The sequence below is a fragment of the Ictidomys tridecemlineatus genome, chromosome 2 (assembly GCF_052094955.1).
Source record: "Ictidomys tridecemlineatus isolate mIctTri1 chromosome 2, mIctTri1.hap1, whole genome shotgun sequence".
Taxonomy (NCBI): domain Eukaryota; kingdom Metazoa; phylum Chordata; class Mammalia; order Rodentia; family Sciuridae; genus Ictidomys; species Ictidomys tridecemlineatus.
This window is the reverse complement of record NC_135478.1, coordinates 188,181,943-188,208,983: the sequence shown is the minus strand read 5'-3', so window position 1 is coordinate 188,208,983 and position 27,041 is coordinate 188,181,943. Positions and strand designations below refer to the sequence as shown.

The 27,041-nt window shown below is 34.5% G+C and overlaps 1 protein-coding gene across 1 annotated transcript in view; it reads left to right on the top strand.

Annotated features, from left to right (window-relative positions):
• The first annotated feature begins 2,736 nt into the window (after nt 1–2,736).
• Cftr (CF transmembrane conductance regulator) overlaps nt 2,737–27,041 on the top strand; it is a 153,250-nt gene continuing 128,945 nt past the window's right edge. The window contains exons 1-2 of the mRNA XM_005332271.4: nt 2,737–2,883; nt 25,480–25,590. Of these exons, the coding sequence (XP_005332328.2) occupies nt 2,831–2,883; nt 25,480–25,590 (164 nt within the window). The 5' untranslated portion in view covers nt 2,737–2,830. The remainder of the gene's footprint in view (nt 2,884–25,479; nt 25,591–27,041) is intronic.

Genomic DNA, 27,041 nt, shown 5'->3' with positions numbered 1-27,041 from the left:
GTGTATTTGTCATTGTGCCCAGCATATATGGCAAATTTCCAACAAATGAAAGCTATTATAATATTGTTAAAAAATGATATGAGCTGGCACTTGAGTAACTTGGAAAGAAGAATTTCTCTGTTTCTTATTACCACCATCCACCCTCACCTGGCCTATTGATTTCCTCTGAGATCCACGTTTAGGATTTCAGTCATGACCTTCAGCCCTATTTGAACATGTTTATGGTACATACATTTGCATTACCACATTAGGTATATTCCTAGATACAAATCCTGAGTATCATATCTCAATTAGTTCATTTGGACAGGTCTTCTAGTAATGTTAAAGTTCTGAATGGTGAAGTCTTTTTCTGACCAAACAAACTTAGACTGGGATACTTTGTGATAAAAATCTAGGGTCTTTCTATGTATGTGTGTATGTACATGCTTAAAATAAAATATTATAGTTAAATGTCATTCATCAAAAATATGTAACTCCAGTGACTAATTGATTTGAGATTTCTGCTTTCCTGTCTCATTGCTGAACAGGGCTAGAGTTTTGACTTCATAAAACTAATGTGGGCAGAAAAAAATGGGCTGGTCTAAGTGACAATATATAAATATATAAATACAGGAAGGATTGTTTGATTAGAAATAAATTACTGATAGAAGAGATGGTTTGGAGTCAGACCTGAGTTTGAATTTTAACTCCATTGTTGTAGGCATTTACTAAACTTCTCTTATATGTTTCTTGAATTGAAAACTGGGGATAATAACTCATATTTATATGGTTGTCTTAAGGTTTATATAAATGATGCCTGGCAAATAATAAGAACTTGTCACTATTTTATTTATTCTTGAGATTACTTGACAAATATGTGGGGTCTCCTTGAGTCATAGCCCTTAGTCAGCTTCTATAATCTTTGGAACTTAATTCTTAATCTCTTTATTGTCACATGCTTGTTGATAACAAAGAGGAACTGATTAGCAATTTATTTCAAAATGTGTGTATTATGTTTGATGGGTCACACTAGCAGTTATAAAGCAAACAGTGGGGGTGGAGAGTGGATGGAGTGAGTTCAATCACATACCTGGGAAAAGTCAATAGTGAAGATAGAGCCTCAATTTTTGTCATGCTGGAGAAGAAAAAATGTGGGCACAGGATTTGAAGCAAGGGATTATGAGTTAGAAACACTGAAGCTTTTTCCTGGTCTCTAACTTTATACAATTTGTTTTATATCCTCACTCTTCTTTTCCTATTATAATTAAGATAATAAAATTAAAATGTTTCTAGAATTTACTTTAAGATAAGGAAAAATGATGACACTGAAAAATAAAACAGAGATATAAAAACTTGCTGGACACATTTATTTAATTTAATGCATGTTCTCTTTGTAGCATTATGGAATACATGTTTTATATGTACTGTATTTGGGTGACTACAAGTCAACAATAAGATAATTCACAAGAAAAACACTCTTGCCTTTAAATGATCAGGCCAAAATTTTTATTTCTGTTTGAAATTTTCAGTTCAAACTCAATGTACATTTGCTTTTACACAATACGATTCAGGAATTAAAGGCCTGTCTCTTTAAAAAAAAAAAAAAAAAAAAAACAGCAGCCAGGCACACAGTCCTCACACTGAAAACTTGGAAAGAAGGCACCCAGATGACTGCCTGCCCAGGAAAGCCTAAATGCCCTCAGAGAGTTCAAGACAGCTTTTTTTTTTTTTCCTTCTCCCCCTGAGTCAGGTCAAAGTGAACACACTACTTTGCTTCAAAGACTGGATTCCTTTCAGTGTATTAGTTAAGATGTTTTGCTGGCCAAGACTAGGAAATCTATAGGAGGGCGGGTTAGTTTACACACTGTCCGCTTGTCATTGTCTCTAAGACACACAAAGCCGCCTAAAAAACACAGCTCTGCTGAAGTACTTGCGACAGACCACGAACAAATCCTGGGCAAGTAATGGGCAAAGAAATATCTCCTCTTACCTTTTGCAGATTTTTTAAAAATATGCAAATACGACTTATAAGGCGTCTTTGCCACACTTGAGTTCACCTACGCCTGAAATTAACAAAGCTTGGTTCTTCCCTCTGACACGCAAAGGAAGCTCAGAGGAAGCGCATCAGACATTGCCGCAGAACTTTCCAGCTCTCTAAGGCTGTATTTTGATACAGGAGGGGCATATTTTCATTCCCTTTTCAAAATGCACCTTGCAAATGTAACACGAACCAGGCTAGGATCTCAGGAAAGAGGAGGAGGAAGACTCCGGGAAGAGGGCGGCTGCGGGTCCCAGGTCCTGGGTCCTGAAGAACCTGGTGCGTAGGAGAATCCCTGAGGCTCCAGCGGGGGCTGGTTCTGCTCGGGCCGGTGCTCCTATCCTCGAGTGTCGTGGACCGGACCTGGAGAACGCTACGATTGTCTCCCACCTGTGGGAGGGCTGGGGCTGGACGGTAGGGACACAAATCTGGAAGGACCGCACGACAGGACCGCGCGACACGGGAAGGCTGGGAATCAGAATCGGGAAAGGGAGGCTCGGGGCAGGAGGGAGGGAAGGAGGCCAGAAGGAAGGAGCGATCTAGGTGCCGAGGGGGTGGAGAAAGCCACAGGAGCAAATTTGGGGCTGGACTATGCCGCGCTGGGCTTTTAACCTGGGCAGTGGAGGCGGGGGAAGGAACGAAAGGAAAGGGGAGGTGTGTGGGAGAAGGGTGGGTGAGCGGGAGTTGAAAGCAAGTGACATCAGCGAGTCAGAGAAAAAGGGGTGAGCGGCAGGCACCGAGAGAAGTAGGGCGTTTGGCATTAGGAGCTCGAGCCCAGCCTGCCCTGGCAGGGTCCCCAGTGCCCCAGAGACCATGCAGAAGTCGCCTCTGGAAAAGGCCAGCGTCATCTCCAAACTTTTTTTCAGGTGAGAGGGTGTCCAGCGGATCTTTGGAAGGACACGTGCCCATGAAAGGAAGAGGGAGTGAATATGGGCAGAGTTTTGGGGGAAAGAGGAATATTTTTTTAAGAGATGCACTATCATTCATTGTTTTGAAAGAAAGCATGGATATTGTGGAATAAAATTTCATTAAGAGAAAAAAGAATAAGCTGAAGCCAAGTGTTTGAATAGAGAGCAAAATCTACTTGCCACTGAGAGTCAGATTCCCAAGAATCAAATATGCTAAGGTGCAATTGATTTGATTTTTTATTTTTTTGAGAAATTTATAAAGTTGTTAGTAATAAATTCTTAAGTTTGTTCTTTGTTTTCCCCTTTCATGCCTTGGAAACTTGTCTTCTTGGCACACATACTACAGGTAATAAATGGTTATTTGTTAGCTGAATTTTTGGGAAAAAATGGGATAGAGAAAGTGGGAATTATGTGCCTAAAGTTTTTATTGTTACGATACTGAGTAAGTCTAACAAGTACTTGCCACAATTTCATTATTCTTCTTTTTAAGAATGAAAACAAATCTGTCAAAGTATTTATCTTAAGCATGAACATGATGAGTGATGGACTTTTAAGGGAGGTCAGAACAGTCATGGAAATGTGAAGCTTTGGGTATAGGTACTGAAGTTATGTGCAACTGGCAATTAATAAATTGTACTCTTGTTCTGCTTTGCATGTGATGTGCAATAAAAGCTTGCAAACTTCATCTAATGAGGTTTTTAAAAATAGTTCAGAGTCTTAGGCAAAGTGTAATTAAATGTAGCATTTCGTATTTGAAGTGTTCTTTGGATACCACATCTACCTTGTTCCTGTTATACTTGTATGAATCAATGAATAGGTACAGTTCTCATGGGACATTTACTTGACTCATAATTCTCCAATGAATCAGCCTAGTGAAGTATTAGAAAAGTCAAACATATTATAAATATGCCTATATATGTGTGTGTGTGTGGAGGGGAAGATATTCAGCTTTCACATGTCTCTAATGTTCAATTCTTTGTATGTACAATGAGCCTGGAACTCAGGTGTTAAGGAGAGTTCATTGGCCACTAGAGACTCCTCCCCTATGTATGGGAGAGAAGGACTTTACTCTTTGGAATTACTTATTCTTCACTATTACCTGCCCACCACACATCTGGGGATTGAGCCCATTGCTTTACTGCTAAGCTACATCTCCAGACCTTTCTTAACTTGTATTCTGGACAGAATCTAAGTTTCTCAGGCTGGCTTTGAACTTAAGATCTTCCTGCCTCAGCCATCTAAGTAGCTGGGATTGCCTGCTTGTGCCACCACCTCAGGCTTGCAATTACCTTTTGTATTGACATTTTGAGAGCCTTTTGTTACTTTATTTATAAAACTGGTTTATCTGTTGATCAATTTTCCTACTACTTACAAAATCACACTGTTAATTGGCATAATTTATAGCCTTCTTATTAGAACACTTTGAGGAGCCTAAAGCTAATCAGTCAAAAGGCAGCTTTTAGGAGAAGGAATATACCATGGCTATTTCTTTTCTTTTTATGGTATCAGGGATTAAAACCAGGGGGCTTAACCATTGAGCTACATTCCCAGCCCATTTTGTATTTTATTTACAGACAGTCTTCCTAAATTGCTTAGGGCTCTGCTAAATTGCTGAGGCTGGCTTTGAACTCTTGATCCTCCTGCCTCAGTTTCCCAAGCCACTGGGATTACAGGCATGTATCACCGGACCCAGTTTCCCATGGCTTCTTCTAAGTAAGAAAGAACTTCAAAATTAGTCATTTACAAAGTATTTTTTTAAATTTTACTTTTGCAGATTACCTAATACATTTTAGTATAGTTTGGGAAATGCTCTTAAATGTATTATAATGAGTACTAAATTTGTTAAAAGCTACTCATTTCTGTTCTTTAAACTATTTCATAATAAGTTCCTCTAAGAATAGGTGTACTTTTAAAAATTAAGTTCCTATCATTTATAGGAATTGACAATCACCTAAAGTACCAGTGATTATAAACTTCCTATGGACTATAAGGATAGAAACTTATTTTCTGCATTGGGGTAAGCAGTATTGCTTAGTGGTCAAGGGTGGTAGACTTTGGATTCATATTGTTTAGATTCAGACTCTACTGCTTTGTAAACACTTTGTGACTTGAGACAAGTCCCTTAACATCTCTGTGTATGTATGGCTTGACCTTTAAAATCTGAAGATTAATAAGGATTAATCTTTTGAGAAAATACATGTGTTTAGCCTAGTAAATGTTAGCTGTTATGAGTAATATTATTATTGTTATTATTTACCACATTTTGACATTCTTTATAGCACAGTGTGCTTTGTTTGTATAAGATGATCAATTCATCCTCTTGAGCATAATTTTGTGACTAACAGTCTGTATGTGCAACGGATGGGCCTATTTGAGAATTTAACTTAGGAAAAATCTCATTGAACATGGCTTTAACATATATTTAGGAAAAAAGTCAGATACTCATATCATATCTTCTTCAGTCCCTTAGAATTAAACTTTCTGAATATGATCCCATTGACTTCAGAGTCATAAAAGTATAAAAATATTATGGTCTGGTTATAGATTTTATCAAATATTTATTTAATTATCTAGAGTTTGTCATTGGAAACAAAAATGTTTGAGAAAAATCTATTTTCTTAATTTTGCAAGAATTTCACATCAAATACAAATTTTGAAAGATATTAGAATTGTCATAATGCATAATATAAAAGAGATTTTATCACAAAATTCAAGCAGTTTATGAATATTATGGGAAATAAGTTCACTAAGTTGAAGCTTTTATGAAAACAACATTTATAAAGAAAGATGTTTATAAATGGAGGTGATATACTTTCATAGAATTGGATTCATATCCTAGTGGGATCAATTTATAAATGTTTACCTACAGAGGTTATGTTTTCTGATTTTGAGCAATTTTTCAAGTTTACATTTTCTTATAACATTATTATAATTATTCAGTTTTTCTTCTCTCTTTCTCCATTCCCTGAATTTCCCATATTCTGTTTAATTGTCATAATGTGCATCAAACCATGTGTTGGATGACATAATTGGAATTCTGGTTATTGTATCCATACCTAAATAAACTACTTGACTTGTGGAAGTCCCACAGAAGCCAAATGTCCAAAGTCCAAAGACTGGGTACCAGGGCCTTCCATAAATTCTACAGATAAATCTCAAGCCAGACTTAAAAGTAACATCTAAGATAGAAATTCACAAAGAATTGCATATTATAAGATTCAGGCTAATAGTAAAAAACTTTAAGACATTTTAGTAGTAATTAAACAGAAAACAATGAGAAATTTAAAAACAGACACACTAGAATTTTCAGAATGGGTGTGGCGGCTAACAGTGAAAATGACACTCCTAAGCATTTTGCCTTTGATCAAAATATTTTTTGCATCTTTTATTATGAAATTACCTTTAAAAATAATATATAAATTTATTTTCATAAGTATATTAACTTTGATTCTTTATGGTTATTATCTTATAACTTGTGTTTGATTCAAGATCATATTACCCAGGCTGGTCATTTAGTTTAGTTTTTACAAGACTTTCGGCTATACTTCAAAATCAAGTTTTCATCATAATTCACTTTGTTAACAATCAAGTACTACCTAAGTTTGGATATTGTCTTTCAAAAAATGTATTTCAAACTTTAAAGACAATTCTTACAGAAGGGAGCAATGAAAGTATAATTATATAAATGTAAAAAAATTCATAGAGCATAATTTTTGAAGCAGATAAAAATACATTATATAAATTAAAGCACATTGTAAAAACCTCCATTATAATTATTTTATGTTGAAATTTTATTTCTGTTATAATACATGAATAAAGCTCTAATTATGGCTGTGTCATGAATCTTTTTGCAATTTTTTGGGGGTGTTTATAACAATGTTGCCAAGGAAAATCAATTGGCTAGTCTAGTCTGGTTCTGACCAATACTCATGCATTATCGAAGGTTTGACTCTAACAGGGTTAGGCTATCTGAATTAAAAAATAAAAAATCATAAAACCAAGGCCAATATGAGATGGATAATTGGTATTCTGATGTAAAGCACCAAGGGGACCTAAATACCATGCATCCACTGAGTGTGGGCAAATGCCATTCCAATGAAGACTCTTCCAAGTTTCCATCTCTGAGATAGGGGTCCCTCTGTTTTCATCAGTGTTGCCCAAACACTCACAAATGTTGACTCTACACCAGTGCCTCAGTATTTCTTTCCACTCATCTTTCCTTTGCTGACCATGTTGTTATAACACTGCTCAGATTTTTTCAACTTGGAATACATGTCAATTTTGGTTGGTTTAACTCAGAATTCTAAAATACCTTCTCTACACAGTCTAAGTAAAATTGTAATTATATATAGGTATATCTAAGAAGCATCTGTATGTAAATACATAGTTATATGATTGTTTCTTTTAGTTAATTTTACAAGTTGTAACAATTACCCCTTGGTTTCAAGTGTATTCCAGTGAATGTTTTTATATACTTAGAACAGGAAGCATACAATCTACTGTTGTTTTGTTTTGTTTTGTTTGGTATCAGGGCTTAAGCCCAGGAGAGTTTGACTACTGAGCCACATCCTCAGCCCAGTTTATTTTGAGACAGGGTCTTACTAAATTGCTTAGGGCCTCTTTATGTTACTAAGGCTGGCTTTGAACTTGTGATCCTCCTGCCTCAGTTTTCTGAGCCACTGGGATTACAGGTAGGTACCACCTTGCCTGGCTGGTTTTTAATATTTAATTCCTTGCTAAAGAGAGCAGTGGAATCTATTTTTCTTAACTGCTTCATCAATATTTTATGTTTGATGTGGTAGTCAAAATATCCATAAGAGCCTGTTCATAACACAAGGGAAAACATGGTTTTACAGGGTTTTTTTTTTTGTTGTTGTTCTTTATGTTTTATGGGAGGAAGTAGAACTTAGTGTGATAATATTCAATACATAAATGTTGAAACTTGTTTTAGAAGGTCCTTGAATGAACACTGCTATAAAATATATTATTATTGTTAGTGTCCTTTAGTAAGAACCTGTAATTTCAGTACGATAGAGCTATAATGTAAGTATAGGATTGCCAAACCATCAGGGAAGGGTGTTAACCATTTAGCATGGGGTTATATGTTGTTTGTCAAGACTTTAAAAACACCTCTGACTCAGCGGCAATTTTGGCCATTTTAATCCAATGATTCCTGACGCATCTTGTGTAGGGCATTTCCCTGGATCAAAATCCCTATGATACAATGAGGTCAAAATGGGAAAACAGATTATAATAGAGGTTTGGTTGTTTGGGGACACTGACAGATAGGTTACTTTGTAAATATGTCAAGTACTTTATAAATATTTCAGTTGCTTCTCTTTAGCTTCTTAGAATGAATGTACCATGTAGTTGTTTCAGTGAGAAATCATCGTTACCAAGTAGTTTTACTATAGAGCTTTGTGTCACCAGACAGCTTGGGTACCTTTAGCAGGAAGCCTATAAAAATTCAATTTAATTTTGGACAGCCTGATGAAGAGAATTATATCCCTACAGAGCTTGGAAAGATCTGATTTTCACAATTGTATCCAAGTTGTAAGGCTTTTCAAGATTGCTCTTTTTCTCTGCAGCATGCTTATTACTATCTTTTGACATCAATAACTATTTTAAATTGTAAAGTCCTGAATGCTAGGGTCTTCTCCAAATTGTTTAGTGTAATATTCATACCATTTTTGGACTCTCATATAAAATGGTTTAATAATTTTTTTGTGTGTGTGTGGTAAGAATGATTCCATGACCAATGTTAGAGACATACATATATTACACACTGATGACAACATCAACAATGCAACAGAGGCATCATTTTGATAAAAGAAGAGGAAGCAGAACTATGAGCAAAATTTTAATACAGCAATTATTCCATCATCTTCTTTGTGACCCTCATTGCTCAGTCTTTGAGAGACAATATATTTGCTAATTTCTTGCTCATAATGTAAGGAAATGATCTGAAGTTTTTTGCTATCTAGGACTGTTAGGACTTTCAGTCCTGAAGCCATACTCAGATATTTTCGCAAAGGAGCTCAGTCTGAACAGAGTTCCTTTGTACAGATGATTCAGGGACAACTTGGGGGATGCTCTCATTCATTTATTCACTACCTTCTATATTCCATGCAAGGCATTAAGAAGGGAGAGGTGGATAGGAAAGAAATTGCTGTTGTCTTTATGTGACAAATTCTCTCACACCCAGTATCTCAAGCTTATAGAAACCCTCAGCAAGGGGACCTAATCCTGACCAAGGATTGCCAAGGTTTTATTGGAGGAAATGTCTCTTGTATCACACTGAAAGATGGTATTTGGTAGGAGTTATACAGACAGAGAGTGGAGATGAGTTAGTGAAAATTTAAATGCAGAACCAAGTGATAGTGTGTAGGAATGGCAGAAAGAGTGAGTAAAGCAACTTTAAAGAATTCAGAGAAGGTCCCTGAATTCTTCCTGAAATGAGTGACAGAAATTTGTGGGTAATGGGTCTGGAAACTCTAGCAAAGACCAGATCATAAGAGGCATGGTAAGGTTTGTTTGAGATTTATCATATTGTAAGGGAAAAGCCACAAAATTTATGAAGGGGAGTGACAGGACCATTTCAGCAAAAGAAATGATAACCTGGAAGAATGGCAGTAAAGATAGAAGGATGGATCTGAAAGACAATTGATTAGAGGTGAAAGGGGAAGGGGAGAGAAGAACATCTAGATTTGCTGATCTGAACCACAAGGTAAATGGTGTTCACTGAGTGAAGAAGTTCAACTGGAGAAGGCTTGGTGTGGGAGTGGAGGCCTATGCAAACACTCTATATCTCTTTAAAATGAGAAAGGAAATTATATGTATGGCTCAAATCCAGATAATAATATGGTTATTTGAAAAAAGTCTTGGACCTCTGAATACATTATTTTTCTCAAAATTATAAGCAAATTGACTAAATACTTATTACCAAAGGGACTTCTACTTTTCAGCTCAAAGATAGATTTGACATGTAAAAACTCACATTTCTTCATCTGATGGCTGATAGATTTATGTCTTCTATCCATAAAAGTCAATGTATAGCTAGTATATGTGTGTTGTGAACAAAAGTGATCAAAGCAAATAAATCCTGCATGGATTAATTAGATTATGGAGCCAATTAGGACCAACATTAGTAGTACAGTTAGGCAGTAGATACTTACATAAATTATTTAATTCAGTGCATAGAAGACATAACTACAATGGGATTTAAAAATTTATTCACTATATTGAGTTTATTAAACTGTTGAAATTGAAACTCAGAGATAGTAATTCCTGTAATACCAGAGCTAAGTTTTTATGCAATGAAGTTTTATTAGCCAGAAAGATAATCACTATAAAATGAACTCATTAAAGTGAAAGTAATTACTTTGGAATAAAAATGTGATTTTTTAGTTATTTATTCATTCACTTATGCACACATGCATGTGTGTATGTATTTATTTAGAGTACATATTAAGCTCTTGATACCTGCCAGGGATATAGTGATTTAAAGACTTAAAAAACATAAAAATTTATTAAACATTCTAATTATTCTGCTTTTGCTAGAATTTTCAAATATTTTTAACAATACATCTTTTTCCCTTTGGAATACAAAGCCATCATTAACAGATTAGATTTTTACCTTTGCCCACTTTTTGAAGGGAACCAAAAGTTTTGGTTTATAAAATTGTTTACTCTGCAAAGTACATTTCATATAACAAGCTATTCCAATATTATTTTTGACAATAAAATTTATTTGCTGTATTATGAAAAAATTAAAAATTTCTTATGGAATGTAAACATAAGTTCATTTCATTTAGAAACATATTTGGTTTAATCTTGGACACAGTTTTTGTGTTCACTGAATTATTAACCTAGTAACTTTGCAGACTATTTGAACTTATGCAAGGCTTTGGTGATTCCATTGTTTCTTCTGCCATGAAAGGAAGTAGAAAGACTTTTGTCTTTCCTGGTTCACACTGAGTCACTAATGTAGAATGGGGTCAGATTCTGGGCTAGTGGACATGTATAAATTATTAGAGGAAAACAATGAGCTATCAAGTCTTCATTGATGAAAATTTGCTCAAAATTTAGTTGTTTTGTGGAAAGAGATATCTAGCTTGAAATGGGATAAATAAATTCTTGAGGTAAATGCTTAGGCTTTTAAAGTCAGGAGCTCTCACTTCATAATTAACAGTATTTTCGATGGTATTGGCTCAGTGCTCCTGAAATTATTATCTGCTGATCACCTGCTCAAAACATATACTAAATATCAATGTAGTTTATGTATATATATGTAATATAATACATATATAACATGGTATATATTTTATGTTAAATATACAGATTCCCGAGTTCTACTCTATACCTACTAAATCAGAATCTGTTCAAAAAATTTCAACTTTCCAGTTGAAAAATTGGATTCTTTTTGCTTACAAGAATCTAGGAACCAGTAGGTCATTAAGGCCTCAATTCTTCCTCATGTTTCTGATTCAGAAAGTCTAGGACAGGACTTGATACAGAGTTCATTAAAGCTTCCAGAAGATTCTGATCCATGGTTTTAGTTTAAAAGAAAACAAAACAAATAAAGCAAGAATGAAACGATTGTCCATTATTAATGTGTTTATAGATTCTTCATTTCTTTTTTTTTTTTTTAAAGAGAGAGTGAAAGAGGAGAGAGAGTGAGAGAGAGAGAGAATTTTTAATATTTATTTTTTAGTTCTCGGCGGACACAACATCTTTGTTGGTATGTGGTGCTGAGGATCGAACCCGGGCCGCACGCATGCCAGGCGAGCGCGCTACCGCTTGAGCCACATCCCCAACCCCAATAGATTCTTCATTTCTTAGATCATTAGTAAAAGATTAGAAAACAGATTTGAGGACAAAGTCTAGGGAGAGGTAAAATCTATACACAGGATTCTAATAAAAACAAAACAAAATGAAAAACAAAAACAAAAAGCACCATAAAATGTGGGGTATGGAGTGGTTTCCATCTTCTCCCAGTTCCATTAACCTTCTTTCTCTCCCAGCATTCCTCTTTATGAGCCTTAGAGTTCAAGGCAGAAAGTTGTAAAAATTAGCCATTCTTTAGTAAATTAACAATAGAAATAGTTCAACTTGTCACGGGATTGACTATCTCAATGAATTCTTTGAACAATTCTAGATACATTCTACATGTAGGAAATATGTGGTTCAGAGAGGTTAAAGAATTTCTATAAAAGCTCACCCAGTTAATTATTGTGAAATCAGAATGTAAATTTAGATGGGTCTAAATCCAGATCTCTGTTCTTAACCAGTATATCATATTGCCCACAAATCTAGAATGGGATTCTTGAATTATATAATTCACTTTGTTTGATTTAGAAAGCTTCTTGTCTCAGAAATTTATTCTTTCAAAAGTTATTCCTTTTAAATTGTCATAAGTATAAATAATATTATTTAAATAAGACATAAGACTTAGTTCTTGGAAGGGCCAGAGAAGCATGCCTTGCACTTAATCACTGTTATTGCTTTGTATAGGTCCGCCTACCTTTCTCTGGTGTTACACTATAACCATTGATACCAAGTCTTCATCATTCATGTCATCCATTTTTCTATTTATTTTATTTCTTAGAGCTGAAGGAAGGGGCTGGGCCACCTGACAGATGGTTCTTCTCTTGAATTTAGATAAATATTAGATTCTTCTAGTATAATGGTTTTTGTGAAAAACAATACTTACTTTTATTAGTGAATCCTAGTTTTCAAATGAAATATTCCATGGAATATACAAATAGAAGTGACCATAAAAGACAATAACTAGGGCTGGGGATGTAGCTCAGTGGTAGAGCACCCGCCTTGCATGTGTGAGGCATTGGGTTCAATCCTCAGCACCACATAAATAATAAATAAAGATATTGTGTCTATCTATCTACAACAACAACAAAAAGACAATAACTATTCCATCAATTTGAAAATATAGTTAACTTCTCCCTTATAATAAAGGTGAAAATAAAGTTATTCTAAAGTGATTGTATGAACCATTTTATTGGTCCTACATAATTATGTTTTTTACAGTGTAACACTTCTGAAATTGAGGTGCCCTTTACAATTGGTATTAAAAAACAAAATCAAAACAAACTTGTCAGCCAAAAGGCCTGGGAATAAATTGTAATATAGATACTTAGTAATACATAAAAAAGTGTGTGTGTATTCATATATTCATATATATATATATTCCTATAATTGCATTTGTATTTATTTTTTTTGCATTGGTTGCACCTCAAAAAGTTGACTTTTAACTTAAGTTTAGTTTGTTGCTTGCTATTTTTTTGAGAAAAGTTACTCTGTGATCTAGTTTTGAGAGAAAGAGATAATATTTAGTCTGAAGTTTGTCTGGCATACCAGGCAAGGTAATTATAGTAGAAGTTGCTAAAACTCAGCACTTCCCTGTGCCTTGAAATTATGCTGCCTATGCCACAGGTGAAGGTGCTATGAATTCAGCTTGTCACTGTACCTCTATTCATAGATGTGAAAGGCCAAAAGTGATTCAGAAGAATATATATATATTTTTGTATCTGAATGTAAGGCTTAGACTAAGATTTTAATTATTACACAAAAGAAGAAAGTGATAGGTAATTGCATGCCTAAGTATGTAATACTGTTAGTTTCTAAAAGCTGTGCATATTGTTTCTTTTTGAATAGATGAGTGTTAAATTGATGGCAAGTCTTTTGATCAATGTCACCTTAGAGTGTATAAGCATGATAAGATGTTATAAAACCATCATGGTATCGTCTTGTAGCTTGTTATCTATTGTCTGGGTGTTGTACAACTCTCTGTTAAGCTGTGATGAGAGCTTGTGTGAACAGGTGTGCTGGAAAAATGGGTTGTTAACTGAGCTTTGCCCATGTGTATTGTAGTGACATGCTTACTTATATAATGTAGAGATTAAACAATGAAGACATTAGGCAGGTTTCTCCAGACAAACAGAACTTATAGTAAATAAATATACTCAATATATATGATTTATTATAAGGAATTAGCTCATATGATTATGCATGCTGGCAAGTCCAAAATTTGCAGGGTTAGCTGTCAGGCTAGATAACTGGGAAAGCCAATGTTTTTGTTTGGGTTCAGAGGCAGTCTGCTGTAGAATTCTCTCTTGCTTGGGTAGACCAATCTTTTTGTCTGTTTTAGGCCTTCAGCAAATTGGATGAAACTTGCCTACATTAGGGAAGGAAATTTGCTTTATCCAAAATTCATTGATTTAAATATTATCTGATCCCAAAATATATTCAAGGTTGACACAAAATTACCCATCACCTTCTGTGATCACTTTTCATGTCTTAAGTGGCAACAAATAATGCCAAATACAGAGTAACTTTTAGTAAATGGAAAACACTAATATCAGCCATAGCCCCACATTTGTAGCTGGCATGTTTTCAACTCTCTTTTTAGGCTCTAAGAAAGTATTTCTTTTGTCTCATTTTAATTCTCCTCTCCTATGAACTATACCTGTACCTTCTGTGATTTATGGACATCATATTGGCCTCTGCCAATTGCATATTTTAGCTTTTGCTTTGCCACTGACTTTCATCCTCAGCTTTTAAAAATTTATCTTAGATATTCAGATTATCCCATCTGCATTGTCCTAACATAGAATTTCCATGTTGCTTAGGACCAATATATTGTACTTGCTAGAGATGCTGTAACAAAGTTCCATAAACTGGGTGGTTTAAACAACAGAAATGTGTTATGCTGCAGTTCAGCAGGCTGGAGATCTGAGACCAAGGTGGTGGAAGATGTGGTTACTTCTGAGGGCTGTGAGGGAGAGTCAGTTTCATGTCTTTCCCTTGGCTTTTGAGGTCTCCGGTAATCTTTAGCATTCTTTGAATTACGGAGGCATCACCCTGAGCTCTGCCTTTATCTTCACAGGGTGTTCTCCCTGTGCGTCCATATCTGTGTCTTAATTTCCTCTTTTTATAAAAGTAGCCATCATGGTGACAAGGGAAAACTCTGATGGCCTCACTGTAACTTGATTACTCTGTAAAAATCCTATATCCAAATAAGGTCACAAACGTTTTATGGGAGACAGTTCCATGTTTAACAATCAAGAACTGTCTTCAGGAGCAAAATGAGATTTGGAAGTATTTTGAAACTGTAGAGTTCCATACACATACCAGGTTACAGTAATTTGTGAAACTTATCAAACTGTGTGTATCTCATATATAATGGTACATAAATAAAATGTAGATAATACAGAGAATGTCAAGAGACATGATACAGAAACTATCAAGGAGGGTCATAATAAAGGGGACCATTTGTTCTTGAGAAGAATGAAGTTAAATTTTTGTACAAATCTATTAATAATAGAATGAGGGTCAAATATTAGGAAGCACATATTAATAATGAAGAGTGTTACATATGAAAACATTTTATTGAGAATTAGTCTTGGAGGGAAGTATTAGGATTATGAACTTTAAGTTACAACTCATAAAAGGGGAAGAAATGTTATCAAAGAATGGCCCCTGACGAAGTAGAGACCACCTCACATTTGCATCACATTTATTATAGTCTTAAAAATGTTTTGACTTTTTTTTTTCTTTTTTACTTTTAACATCTTTGATCAGGAGTAATGGCAAAAAAACACCTATTTGCAGTGAGTATTTTCACATGGGGCATACACATACCATGTTTGTAGAATAAATTAAAAACTTAATTCATTCAGTTTCTAGTCTGTCCAAGGCACTGAACAAGACAATGGAAGTAAGAAGATAAATATTACACCCATGTTATCTTCAAGAATATAGTCTTGCCAGGTTTGGTGGTACACAACTGTAATCACAGCAACTTGGGAGGCTGAGGCAGGAGGATCACATGCTTGAAGCCAGCCTGGGCAACTTAGTGATACTCTTTCTCAAAAGTGAAAAAAATAAAAAGAGCTGGGGTGTAACTTAGTCGTAAAGTGCCCCTGAGTTTCATTCTAATACCAGGAAAAAAAAGATTTCCATTTTATGAGGGAATTTGTAAACAAAGTATACTGTGGTTACATAGATTCAATACTTAAAAAAAAACTGAATCACAATTATGCACCATGCTCTATGGTAGGTATAAGGGACAGACCGAGAGAGAGAGAGAGAGAGAGAGAGAGAGAGAGAGAGAGAGAGAGAGAGAGAGAGAGAGAGAGATGGGGGAGAGAAAGAGAGAGATTGATCTATGAGGTGTTTCTCCTTGTAGCCTTATAGTTATGGGTCGGGGGAGCATGGAGGATTGGTGGCCAAAGAAATAAACAAGCTGTGGAAGAGCCCCCAGAATGGTGCAGAATGGTGCACATGGGAGGGAGGCTAAACCTAGACTGAAGATAGGCTCATTGGGGGTTTCTTGTAAATAGAGGTCAGGTTTTATCTCAAGGAAGTCATGCATTTTTCTTCAGTGTGACCTGTCTGAACCAAAGAATGCCATGCCTGGTGATGGCAATAGGAAAATCCTTTTAAAAATTAAGAACCACGTTATTATCAATGGTTTTATCCAGTGGGAGCTCCTGCAGAGTTCAAGAGGAAGAGAATCTGGCTCAGTGTTTTCTTTAAAGTTCATTTTCCTAAAGCACAAATGGAAGTAAGAGATCATGACATTTTGAGGTCAGAAAATCTTCCTGAATGACTATAAAAAATGATTTACACTAAACCATCATAATTTGTGCTATGATTTTTGTTTTTAGTTACCTGATTGCCAAGGTGACCATTTTGAATTCTTAGATTATTCTTATTAGGAGCAATTAACAAAGCAGTCATTCATTATTGTATGTTTTTCTCTTGAAAAATATAGCAATTTAGTTTTTATTTAAATAGATCTTTACTCAGCTATATATTACTTTTATTAAAAGAAGACATAAAGATTAAATGGGGAGAATTTAAAGTAAGTTTCTTGCAATAGCATTTCACTTCTATGGTAAGCCTTGGACTAATTTTTATATCCATTCCCTGACTGTGTCTTGGTTTTTTTCTGGAATTCAGAAGGATGCAAGGTTGGGTAAGGATTAGGTTATTGCTGCTGCTCTCCTTCCCCACAACTCTGGGGAGCTTTATTATTGGTGCCACTCCCAGTGATGTCAAGACTTTAAGATAATGAAAGTATAGCTTTGCTCCTCCAACTCAGAAACAGGGATTTGAAACTTAAGTTTGAACCATGCAATGTATCCATATATATCCTTCCTTTCTTTTTCCTAAAGGGGGAAGAAATGAAAAAAGATGATAAATTTACCTTTAATTTGCAACACTTGGCAATTTTTCAAGAAGATGATACAATCACAGCAGAATATACAAAGGGTTAAAATGCAATCACTAATCAAATCCCATGTTTAGTTGGAAGATGGGAAATCAGCCACAGCTGAGAACCCTGAACCAAAAGTCATGGTGCTCTTTAAATCCTTCTGAAAAATAATCCTGGGTAATAGTTATACAAGGGTATCACAGAGCAAAGAACATACACAAAGTGGGGCAAGAGAGATTAACACAAATGAGAAAAATTCCAGAATTGACTGATTGGTCATATGGTTTGATGACTCCAAGTAGCGTCCTAGAGAGACCATCTTTATTACAACCAAATTTATAAACTCATCAACTTTGTCTTCTGATGTGTCCTCTGTATCATGGTTATCCTTGGAGTATTAGTTCTTAATCATACTTATTTTATATAATTTCTGAAGTTGCTCCTAGCCTCCATTTGACCATTTTAACCATCAAGCAAAATAAGTAAATAAATGAAAATCTTCAAACAAGTTATCTTGGAATTACTGTATTTTTAATTTTTTTTAAGTTTGTGAAAAGCAGCCTTGAGGTACTGCATGACAAGCATCATAAAGGACTTAATAATTAGTGATTTTTAAAATACAAATGGCAAGACATCATTAAATCACTTGGATCTTGAAGGCCATGAGAAAGTCTAGCATGTGTTTTGTCTCTTGAGCTTATATCAGATACCTAACTTCATTTTCCAGATCATTTTAGAGGATTTCTCCGCAAAAGAGATACATCTCCACAGTGTGAGAAACACCTTTGAAAGAAAAGTGAAGTAGCTTCAATACCAGATGTTGAGTTAGTTCCAGAATGCAATCATGGCTTGAAAAAGAAGTGGGTCTTTCTCTGCCAAGGGACAGAGAAGTTCCAGTGGTGTTTATTTTGGGTCTTAGTGATGGTATCTGGACAAGTTAGATGAACAAAGAGCCTCAATACAGGATTTAGAGTTTTAGAAAAAGGGAGGGAACAAGGCCAAATAAATGGAGTAATTGTAAAGCAAATGCCAGCAAAGTTAAATCTCTGCATCACGTGGAAGCTCTCTCTATCACTCATGTGAAGTATGTTTTGTTCCTACCTCAGGTAGAAGACAGATGGAACTTATGTTTCTTCTTTTCCTTTCAGCTTCCACTGGGGATGCTTGAAACTGTCCTCTAGAATGTGACTAACAGTAACAGTGCCGATGTCCTGCCAGTCACACAAGTTTCCCTCTGTAAGCTTTTAAAAATGCCTGCCAGTTATTACCCAGTGGCATTTCTACCGTAAAATCTTAAGGCCAATCTATTTCCCTTCTTCCTTATTTTCTTGGTTTCAAATATGTTTCGTATTGCCAATGGAAATACAAATTAGAAATTAGAGATTGATGGTATCACTTGTCTTTCTTGGTTAGTAAAGAGCTCCTGAAAGTGAACTCAGACAGGATGCAGCAATTTCATAGGACATTTAATCATTCTGTCTTGCCAGTTGTTCCAGCTACAGTCAGTTTTGTGACTTTTGTTAGTGGCTTCATGCCCAAATAGACTAAAAATCAAACTTACATCATGGAAAGATACTCAATCTACTTTTCTAGAAGAGACCATAAATCACAAGGTTGTACCTTCTGTTGTCTTTCATGAGAGGTGGGGTTTTTTGGTAGCATTTCTCACTGCTTCATTAATTCCTTGAGTCTCTTAAATCCAAGTCAATAGAATGAGTTAGGCATAGCTGTTCAAAGTGGCCTTCAATGCCAATGGTGCATATTCCTTGTTTCTTTAGAATACTATCACTATTACCTACCCCTCAATTCACAATAGTTATGGAAGTTACATTCCTTGCTTCTGCGGGTCAGGAAATAAACAACTTACACAACTCATGTTTCATGGTACCAATTCTTTAATCTCTTGTGAGCTTTGTACATAGCCTTAAATCTTTTCCAGTAGCCACATAAGCATTAACATATTTGAAAGGACTTAGAGTGTCAAAGTTACTGTAAAGAGAATTCTTTTTACCAGTTCTAGAAGTATCGAATCAAACATTTAGAAAAATTCCAAAATGAACACTGACAATTGATTTCTTTGTGAAGTTATTCTTATTTTTAATTCTAATTAGTTATTTATGACAGTGAAATTCACTTTGAAACATCAAATATAGATGGAGGATAATTTCTCATCTTTCTGGTTGTACATGACGTAGAATCCCACAGGTAATATAGTTACATATGTACATAGGGTAATAATGTCTGATTCATTCTACTATTCTTCCTACCCCTAACCCCCTCCCCTCCCTTCACTCCCCTTTACCTAATGTAAAATAACTCTATTCTTCCGTAGCCTCCCGGCTTATTGTGAATTAGCATCCACATATCAGAGAAAACATTTAGCCTTTGTTTTTTGGGGGAATGGCTAATTTCACTTAGCATGATATTCTCCATCTATTTACCAGCAAATGCCATAGTTTCATTCTTCTTTAAGGCTGAGGTATATTCCATTCCATATACCATATTTTCTTTATACATTTATCTGTTGAAGGGCACCTAGGTTGGTTCTCACAGAAGAAATACAACCGATCAACAAATATATGGAAAAAATGTTCAACATTTTTAGCAATTAGAGAAATGCAATTTAGAACTACTCTAAGATTTCATCTCATCCCAGTCAGAATGGCAATTATGAAGAATACAAACAACTGGGACTGGGGATATGGCTCAAGTGGTAGCACACTTGCCTGGTATGTGCGAGGCACTGGGTTTGATCCTCAGCACCACATAAAAATAAAATAAAGATGTTGTGTCTACCGAAAACTAAAAAATAAATATTAAAAAAAGAATACAAGCATCATTTTACTTTCCCACCAGCAGTGCATGTGGGTTAGAATTTTCTCCACATCTTTGCCACACTTATTATTATTTTTTATTATACACTATTCTATTATGAATGAAGTGGATTCTCATTGTGGTTTTGATTTGCATTTCTCTAATGTCTAGTGATATTGAGCATCATTTCATGTACTTGTTGGCCTTTTGTTGTATATCTTCTTCTTTGGACAAATGTCTATTCATGTCTTTTGCTTATTTTAAATTGGGATTTTTTTTATTATTGATTTTTGAGTCCTTTATATACAAGTCTCTTATCAGATATTTATTTGGAAACGTTTTTGTTCTCCTAGTCTGTGGATTATTTTTCCACTTTTTTTGATTTTTTAAGTACAAAAGTTTTACATTTTGATAGTGTCCAACTATCTGTTATTTGTTGTTGTTAATATTGCTTGTGCTTTCGTTGTTATATCCAAGTATATGCTGCTTTTGAGATTAGTTTTAATATGGCAAATTGAATACAAGAGTAGGCTTTGGTGTTATGGTATTGGTTATTTATTTTGCTGTTTTATTTTTTAATTCTAATTCTGTCATTGATAAATTATTTAAGCATCTTCAGCCTCAATTTCTGATCTGTAAATTGGCTACCAAAATTTGGTACCAAGATTTATCTCTGGAGTTATTGTTATGGATATTGGAAGAAATATTGTATATGAAATAGAATTTTTTATGGATGTCATAATACTCTATTAATGTTAACTATTATTACTGTTTTAATCCCAATAATAAGCTCTATTACTCTGAGAATTAAAGTAAAGCCAAGCAATATATATATAAAAAAACACATAATAATGTACAGTTGTGATGTTTTATAGTCAGCATTGAGTTTGGCTTCCATGAAAGCCATGTAGAGAGTCATGGTACTTATCTTCAGAGGATCTGCAACTGAGATGTAAATCTATTGTAAGATGAGAAAATTTCTAGTGTATTTGAATTAGTCTACCCAATGTAGTTTAGAGTAATTTCCTTTGTTCCTTAATTATTAACTATTTCATGGGAAAACGAAAAAGGCTACTAGTCTTTTGGTGTATTACTATGTCAGTGTTTGGAAGAAGTGTCATACAAGTGGAGATTTGAATGTGCTGTTTTATTTCATTTTCTTTTATTTGGCTAGTGAAATATAAAGTACTGTTAAATACCATGGGAACATGATTGTTTTATACAAACAAAATCATTTTGACTTTGAAAAGATCTGATATATGACCTTCAGAAGTTTTAGCAGATGTAAATGTCAGATGCCTCTGTTGGATTAATAAGTCAAATGTCAAATGGAAGATGATTATAAGCTTTAATTATGTTGCTTTTAGAGGACAAGTTTTATGAAAATCAAAGCTTTAATAGTGGCCATAATTAACAATTTTTTATTATAAGCAATGACAAGGAACTCTATAAGAAAAAATAAAAGTTCTAAGAAATGAAACAAATTAAATATAATATCGTGTGTGTGTTTTAAAATAATGTGATAACTTTATTTTTCCTCCAATAAATGTGAAATCTTTTATAGTTAAGTGAACAGGAAAGTATGTCTGCATTGCTAGGATTTTTTTTCAGAATTAGTTTAACCCTTGTAAATTATAACACTCTGTATACTTTATGGGTCTTTTCTACCTCATCATTAATAATTAGCTAGCTTTTCTTAGAGATAGTAAGAACTTCGAAAATGGTCACAATTTTAAAGTAGCAACATAAATCCATTGTCCATATACAGTGCTGGTTATGAAAAAAAGAGAAGGCAAGGTCAGCTGGGGGTGAGAGGAAAAGATGATGGGGATATGGAAGGCAGAGGAAAGTCAAGCAACAGTTGTTTTTGGTTGTTTCAGGTATACTTGCTCAGATATACCAGGATGTTCAATGATTTCTAATGAAAGGAATATCGAGGTGAAATTCTTGACTCTGCACTCTTGTACCCAGGATTGTTTAAAAGAAAAACTGGCTGGATTTTTGCATTAATTAATATTATAAAATGTTTAAGTACAGATGTCTGGAGGTTTTGTTTGTTTTGTATTTACAAGACTGGCTTTAGGTAGGATTGGAGAACTTCTTAATAGGCCAGATTTCATTCAGTTTTACTGGTTTAACCTCAGAGAATAAAATTTTTCTCTAGGGTGATTTAATGGTGTCTGCCAAGCAACCTAAGGTTAATGAATTTTAAGTTTTTATATATGATCTTAAGCTAAGTGTCTATTTTAGGACACAAATATAGGTTTACTGTGATGAAGCTGCCAGAAAATACTAATTAGTAGTAATGATTATAGATGGCAACCTTGGGTCTTTAAACTGCCGAATTTGTTTGATTTGATGATGCTGGGTTATGGAACTCTTGATGACCAAAAGCAGATATCATGTTGTAATTTAACTTATTGAAATGGCACAGATAACAGTGGAAGCTTTTTATAAAAGCAATCCACAAATTGCATTACTTTGAAATGAGTTAGCAATTCATTTATGGGAATGCTCACCAGATCTTAGATATGAACCAAAGAGTTTTGTTTCTAGGAGATTGAAAAGATATAGTTTCCTAAAAATGCTTTTTGTGGGCTGGGGATGTGGCTCAAGCGATAGTGCGCTCGCCTGGCATGCATGCGGCCTGGGTTCAATCCTCAGCACCACATACAAAGATGTTGTGTCTGCCGAAAACTAAAAAAAAATAAATAAAATAAATATTAGAAATTGTCTCTAAAAAAAATGCTTTTTGTTATGGTAGTGATATATAGTAAAATTCTACTTGCTTGTGAAGTCAGTGTTATATTTTAATAATTTCAAACATGTTAAAAATACAAAGTTTACTAATAGGTAGAACACATTATCTTTCTCAATAAATCTACAAGTCCTTTAGTTTCTGTCCTCAGTGCCTTTACCTTTGTTCGCAAAAATTCAGACATTTGACAGTGGTTTGCTGCAGCTGTTTTTTTCTAGCTGAGGCAATTGTTAACATATTTAGGAAGTTTGTAAGCTTGTTGTTCAACATAACCACTATTAAACATTAAATTGTTGAAACTTACACTAAAGTTATAAAACCTCAGAATAAATAATAAAAAATAAAAGCTCAGAAGTTCTTACTTTCTAATTATTTTATTATCTGTGCTATTGAGGTTTTTTATGTTCAAAGTATCTGAGTGGTAAACCTACCATATTATAATATGCAACTGCGTATCTCTTTCCAATCTGTTCAATGACTTCATATTGGTAACTTGAAATTGGTCCTAGTGAGAGTATTTACATCACAGAAAATGGCCAATGCCATAGGTCAGTTTTTTTTTCTCTTTCTTTCTGAAGAAGGAATTGTTAAATATTTGCCTTCATACCACTACTTGCAGCTGGCTAGCTTTTGTTCTCTCTGCTTTCAATGCTTCTTCCCAAATGTATGTCTAGCACAACTAATCATACTTAATTTTCTTAAATAGCAAAAGCTAAACATGGTAAAGGAAAGAATGAAGTCAAAAGAATGTGGAAAAATCTAGGCTTTGACATTTAGTAATTCAGACAAGTTTAACATATCTGAGCATGATTTTTCTCCCTTTTTTCTCTACTCACATGACAAGCTTTTCACATTAAAGTCATAATGTACTCATGGTTGTGAAAGAGGCTTGAAAAGTGCTATGCAAGGTTTTACTAATAGCAAGCTTTTGTTTTACCTTTTTTACTTCTTGGCTTAAGTTTACCAAGGATCATAACCTAAATCCAATCCTAAATGTCTGTCTCTGTTTTCCCCAGCCTGTCATTTATATTTCCAACTTCACCCTCCAGTATGTTGGTCACTGGGATGCTGAGCACTAAGTGGAGGTGCCATGCCTTTCTCAGATGGTGCCAACTGCAGACATGATGTGATCCTGGTGCTTCTTGTCCTACGGCATTCAGATGGGCCTCATCTATTTTCATTATTTTTCTCCAGAAAATGACCAATGGATCAGACCCAGCAATGAAGACTGAATCTAATTATCACCTTTTGTTAAAGAAAGCTCTTGTTTAAGTGCATATTTGCAAGTTAATGAAAAAAAGTGACATTAAGCATCACATCACTGATATCCTCATTAATATCTTACCAAGAAATGATTGATAGAATTACTTAATTTTAGAGCTGGGCCTTAATTCATTTAAATCTTTTATTTAAAAATTTTTTTAAAAAAATATTTATTTATTTATTCTAATTAGATATATATGACAGCAGAATGCATTTTGATCCATTGTCCACAATTTCAACACAACTTTTCATTTCTCTAGTTGTAAACGATGTAGCATTGCACCAAAAGTGTGGTAGAAAGACAAATTTTAGAAATATCAGTAACAGAGTGGTCCCTGCAAAAAGAAGCCAGAGAAGAAGAAATGTGAAGAAGAATCCAGACCCTTAATGTCGAAGTGATGAGGTCAGACATGGAAGGCCATCTGCAAAGTTTTGCTCTGTAATAATATCAAAATCTTTGAATGTGGCATTACACTCCCTTTTAAAAAATTCTGAAATGCCTCGTTAGAGTATTTGTTCCTATTATAAATTTATCTTTCCTCTCAGGGCTAACATGCTCCTTTTTGAGTTTTGGTGGTTTAACAGGGCATTTTGATGCATAATCAAATGAAGTGCCAATGACACCAGATTTTACAGTTCTCTGGAACAAAGAAAGATGCTGAGGGAGAAAACATAATTTGGGGAATAATTAAATGCAAGTTTCCTTTCTTCAATAGATAAGTGAAATTTCACCTAAGGGAGTTCTCATTCTCTTAAATTTTATTTAGAAATGTTTCTTTGTCCATGATTTATTTCAAATTTTTCACCTGTCTCTTCTTCTTTCTTTTTAGATTTTCCTATTTCTGAAGATTATTCTGCCTTATCCATATAGTTAGAAATAATATATCTGAAAATACTGGGGTATTCTGTTTAATTATTTTCCACACCACTATCACTAATTTTCATCACAAATTGTTATTTATTAGATGCCTAGAGGACAGCCATGTAACTATAGTGGAGTGAGGTAAAGAAACATAAGAGAGTTACAATTCCTACTCTCAAATGATGATTCAGACATGATAAGTAAGTCCACAAATTGATATAAACTACTCACTCCTAGCTATAGTCTATTCCTTTTATATATAAGTCTTTGCTGAGTACCTTGTTTTAGAATGACAGTTATGGAAGATGATAATTAAGTATCTGTTGTCTGTTTATCAGTCAGGTTTTGTTTTCCTTTGGGAAGTATCGTATCATCATTATTCCTGATCCCTTTGACAAAGAGATGGTCACATTACTTAAGCAGTGTTGATGTTTTATACAGGTGTATCTGGTAGGATATGAATTCTATTATTTATATAAATTGACTTATTGTCATATTTATGCATGCCTCTGGTACTATTCACATGCTAGAAGATTTAAATTGGTATCAGATTCCATGTTTATGTTGAAAACCAAATCAAAGGAACACTTATATGTGCTCTGCCTCTTTCTGTTTTAGCTGGACTAGACCAATTTTGAGGAAAGGGTACAGACAGCGCCTGGAATTGTCAGACATATACCAAATTCCTTCTGCTGATTCTGCTGACAATCTATCTGAAAAGTTGGAAAGGTATGTACATGAAGATTGTTATTAATTGAAGAGATACAGTCATATTATTAATTACTTAGAGATATAAAACTAGCATTTTAAAGGACTTAATTCTTAAACTGGCACATTTAAAATCAGAACATTTTATAGGCTCACTAAAATCTTGACCAGTTCAAGAATTAAACAATGAAATCATGACAGAAAGCTAAGTATTTGTTTGAGAAATGACTTATTTTTGCAGAAAACACATTATTTACATTCTGAGAATTTATGTCTCTTTGAAGAGCATGAGGTGGGTTTTATGAAGACTAAAGCAACATCATTATGAAGCAAATCATGTATTTTTGCTTCCAGAATCTTAATATGTGAATTCCAATATGGTTCCTGGGAAATCTTAAGGCAATGGTTATTGGATACCAAGATGTAAAAAGAAATCATATTTTTGAGTACCTATTACCAAAACAGCACTATTATCTCCATCCTATAGAAGAGCAAACTGAGGCTTGAAAAGATAATGTCACTTGCCAATGAATAAATGATGGGGCCATGATTCCAACCTAGGTCTATACTGTCCACCTGTAGAAACACTATTGCCTACAGTGAAGAACTTCCTAGAGTTCCCCTTTTGATGAGTATTGGTTAGGACCTTTTTGATTGCCAGTGATGGAAACCAAATTAATAAGTTTAAGTAAATAGAGGGAATTTATTGGCTCATGAAGTCAAACCATGTGAACATCTAGTTAGCTACCTGGCCTTAGGAAATCTGTGGAACCAAGGTCTCAAATATTACCTGGTAGCATTTGCCTTATGCTGATTTAGTCTCTCAGAATGGCTTTCTCCATGTTATGGGTCCTTACCAAAAACTCATTGCTTTCCCCCTTTATACACTAGAGAGAAAAGAGCACTTTGCCCTTGGCTGAACAGGGAAAATATAGAGACTTCAGAACGACATGCTCACTCCTTGGACTCATCACAGTAGTGAATGAATTAGTCTGGGTCTTGTGCTAGTAGTCCAGTGTCTAATACCAGAAAGGGAAATGGAATTAAAAAGGAAAATGTACCTGCCAATTTATTGACCAAAATTGAAAAGTTGGATAAGGTTTATGCTTTGTTTACCTTATTTTAATTAGATTTATTTACCCTTTTTTGATATTTTCATGGAAAAGTAAGATATCAAAACTTATTTTTCTTGATTGTATTTTTTCAAAAAATATATCTAGTAGGAGTAGCAAATTCATATTTCCAAGACCAAGGGTCAACTTCCATTATTGAACACTTTTGTATAAGTGTCATGAAGGTATGGATTTTTTTGTTGTCATTGTTTTTTTTTTCTGTTTTGTTTATGATGCATCCCCAAGTGCCTAGAATAGAGCCTGTCATAAAGTATCTACTTAATAAGTATTTGATGGGTAAATGAATGATTGAATGTGAAATGCAGCATTATATAAAAAACCAGCAACATTGTTGGAGAG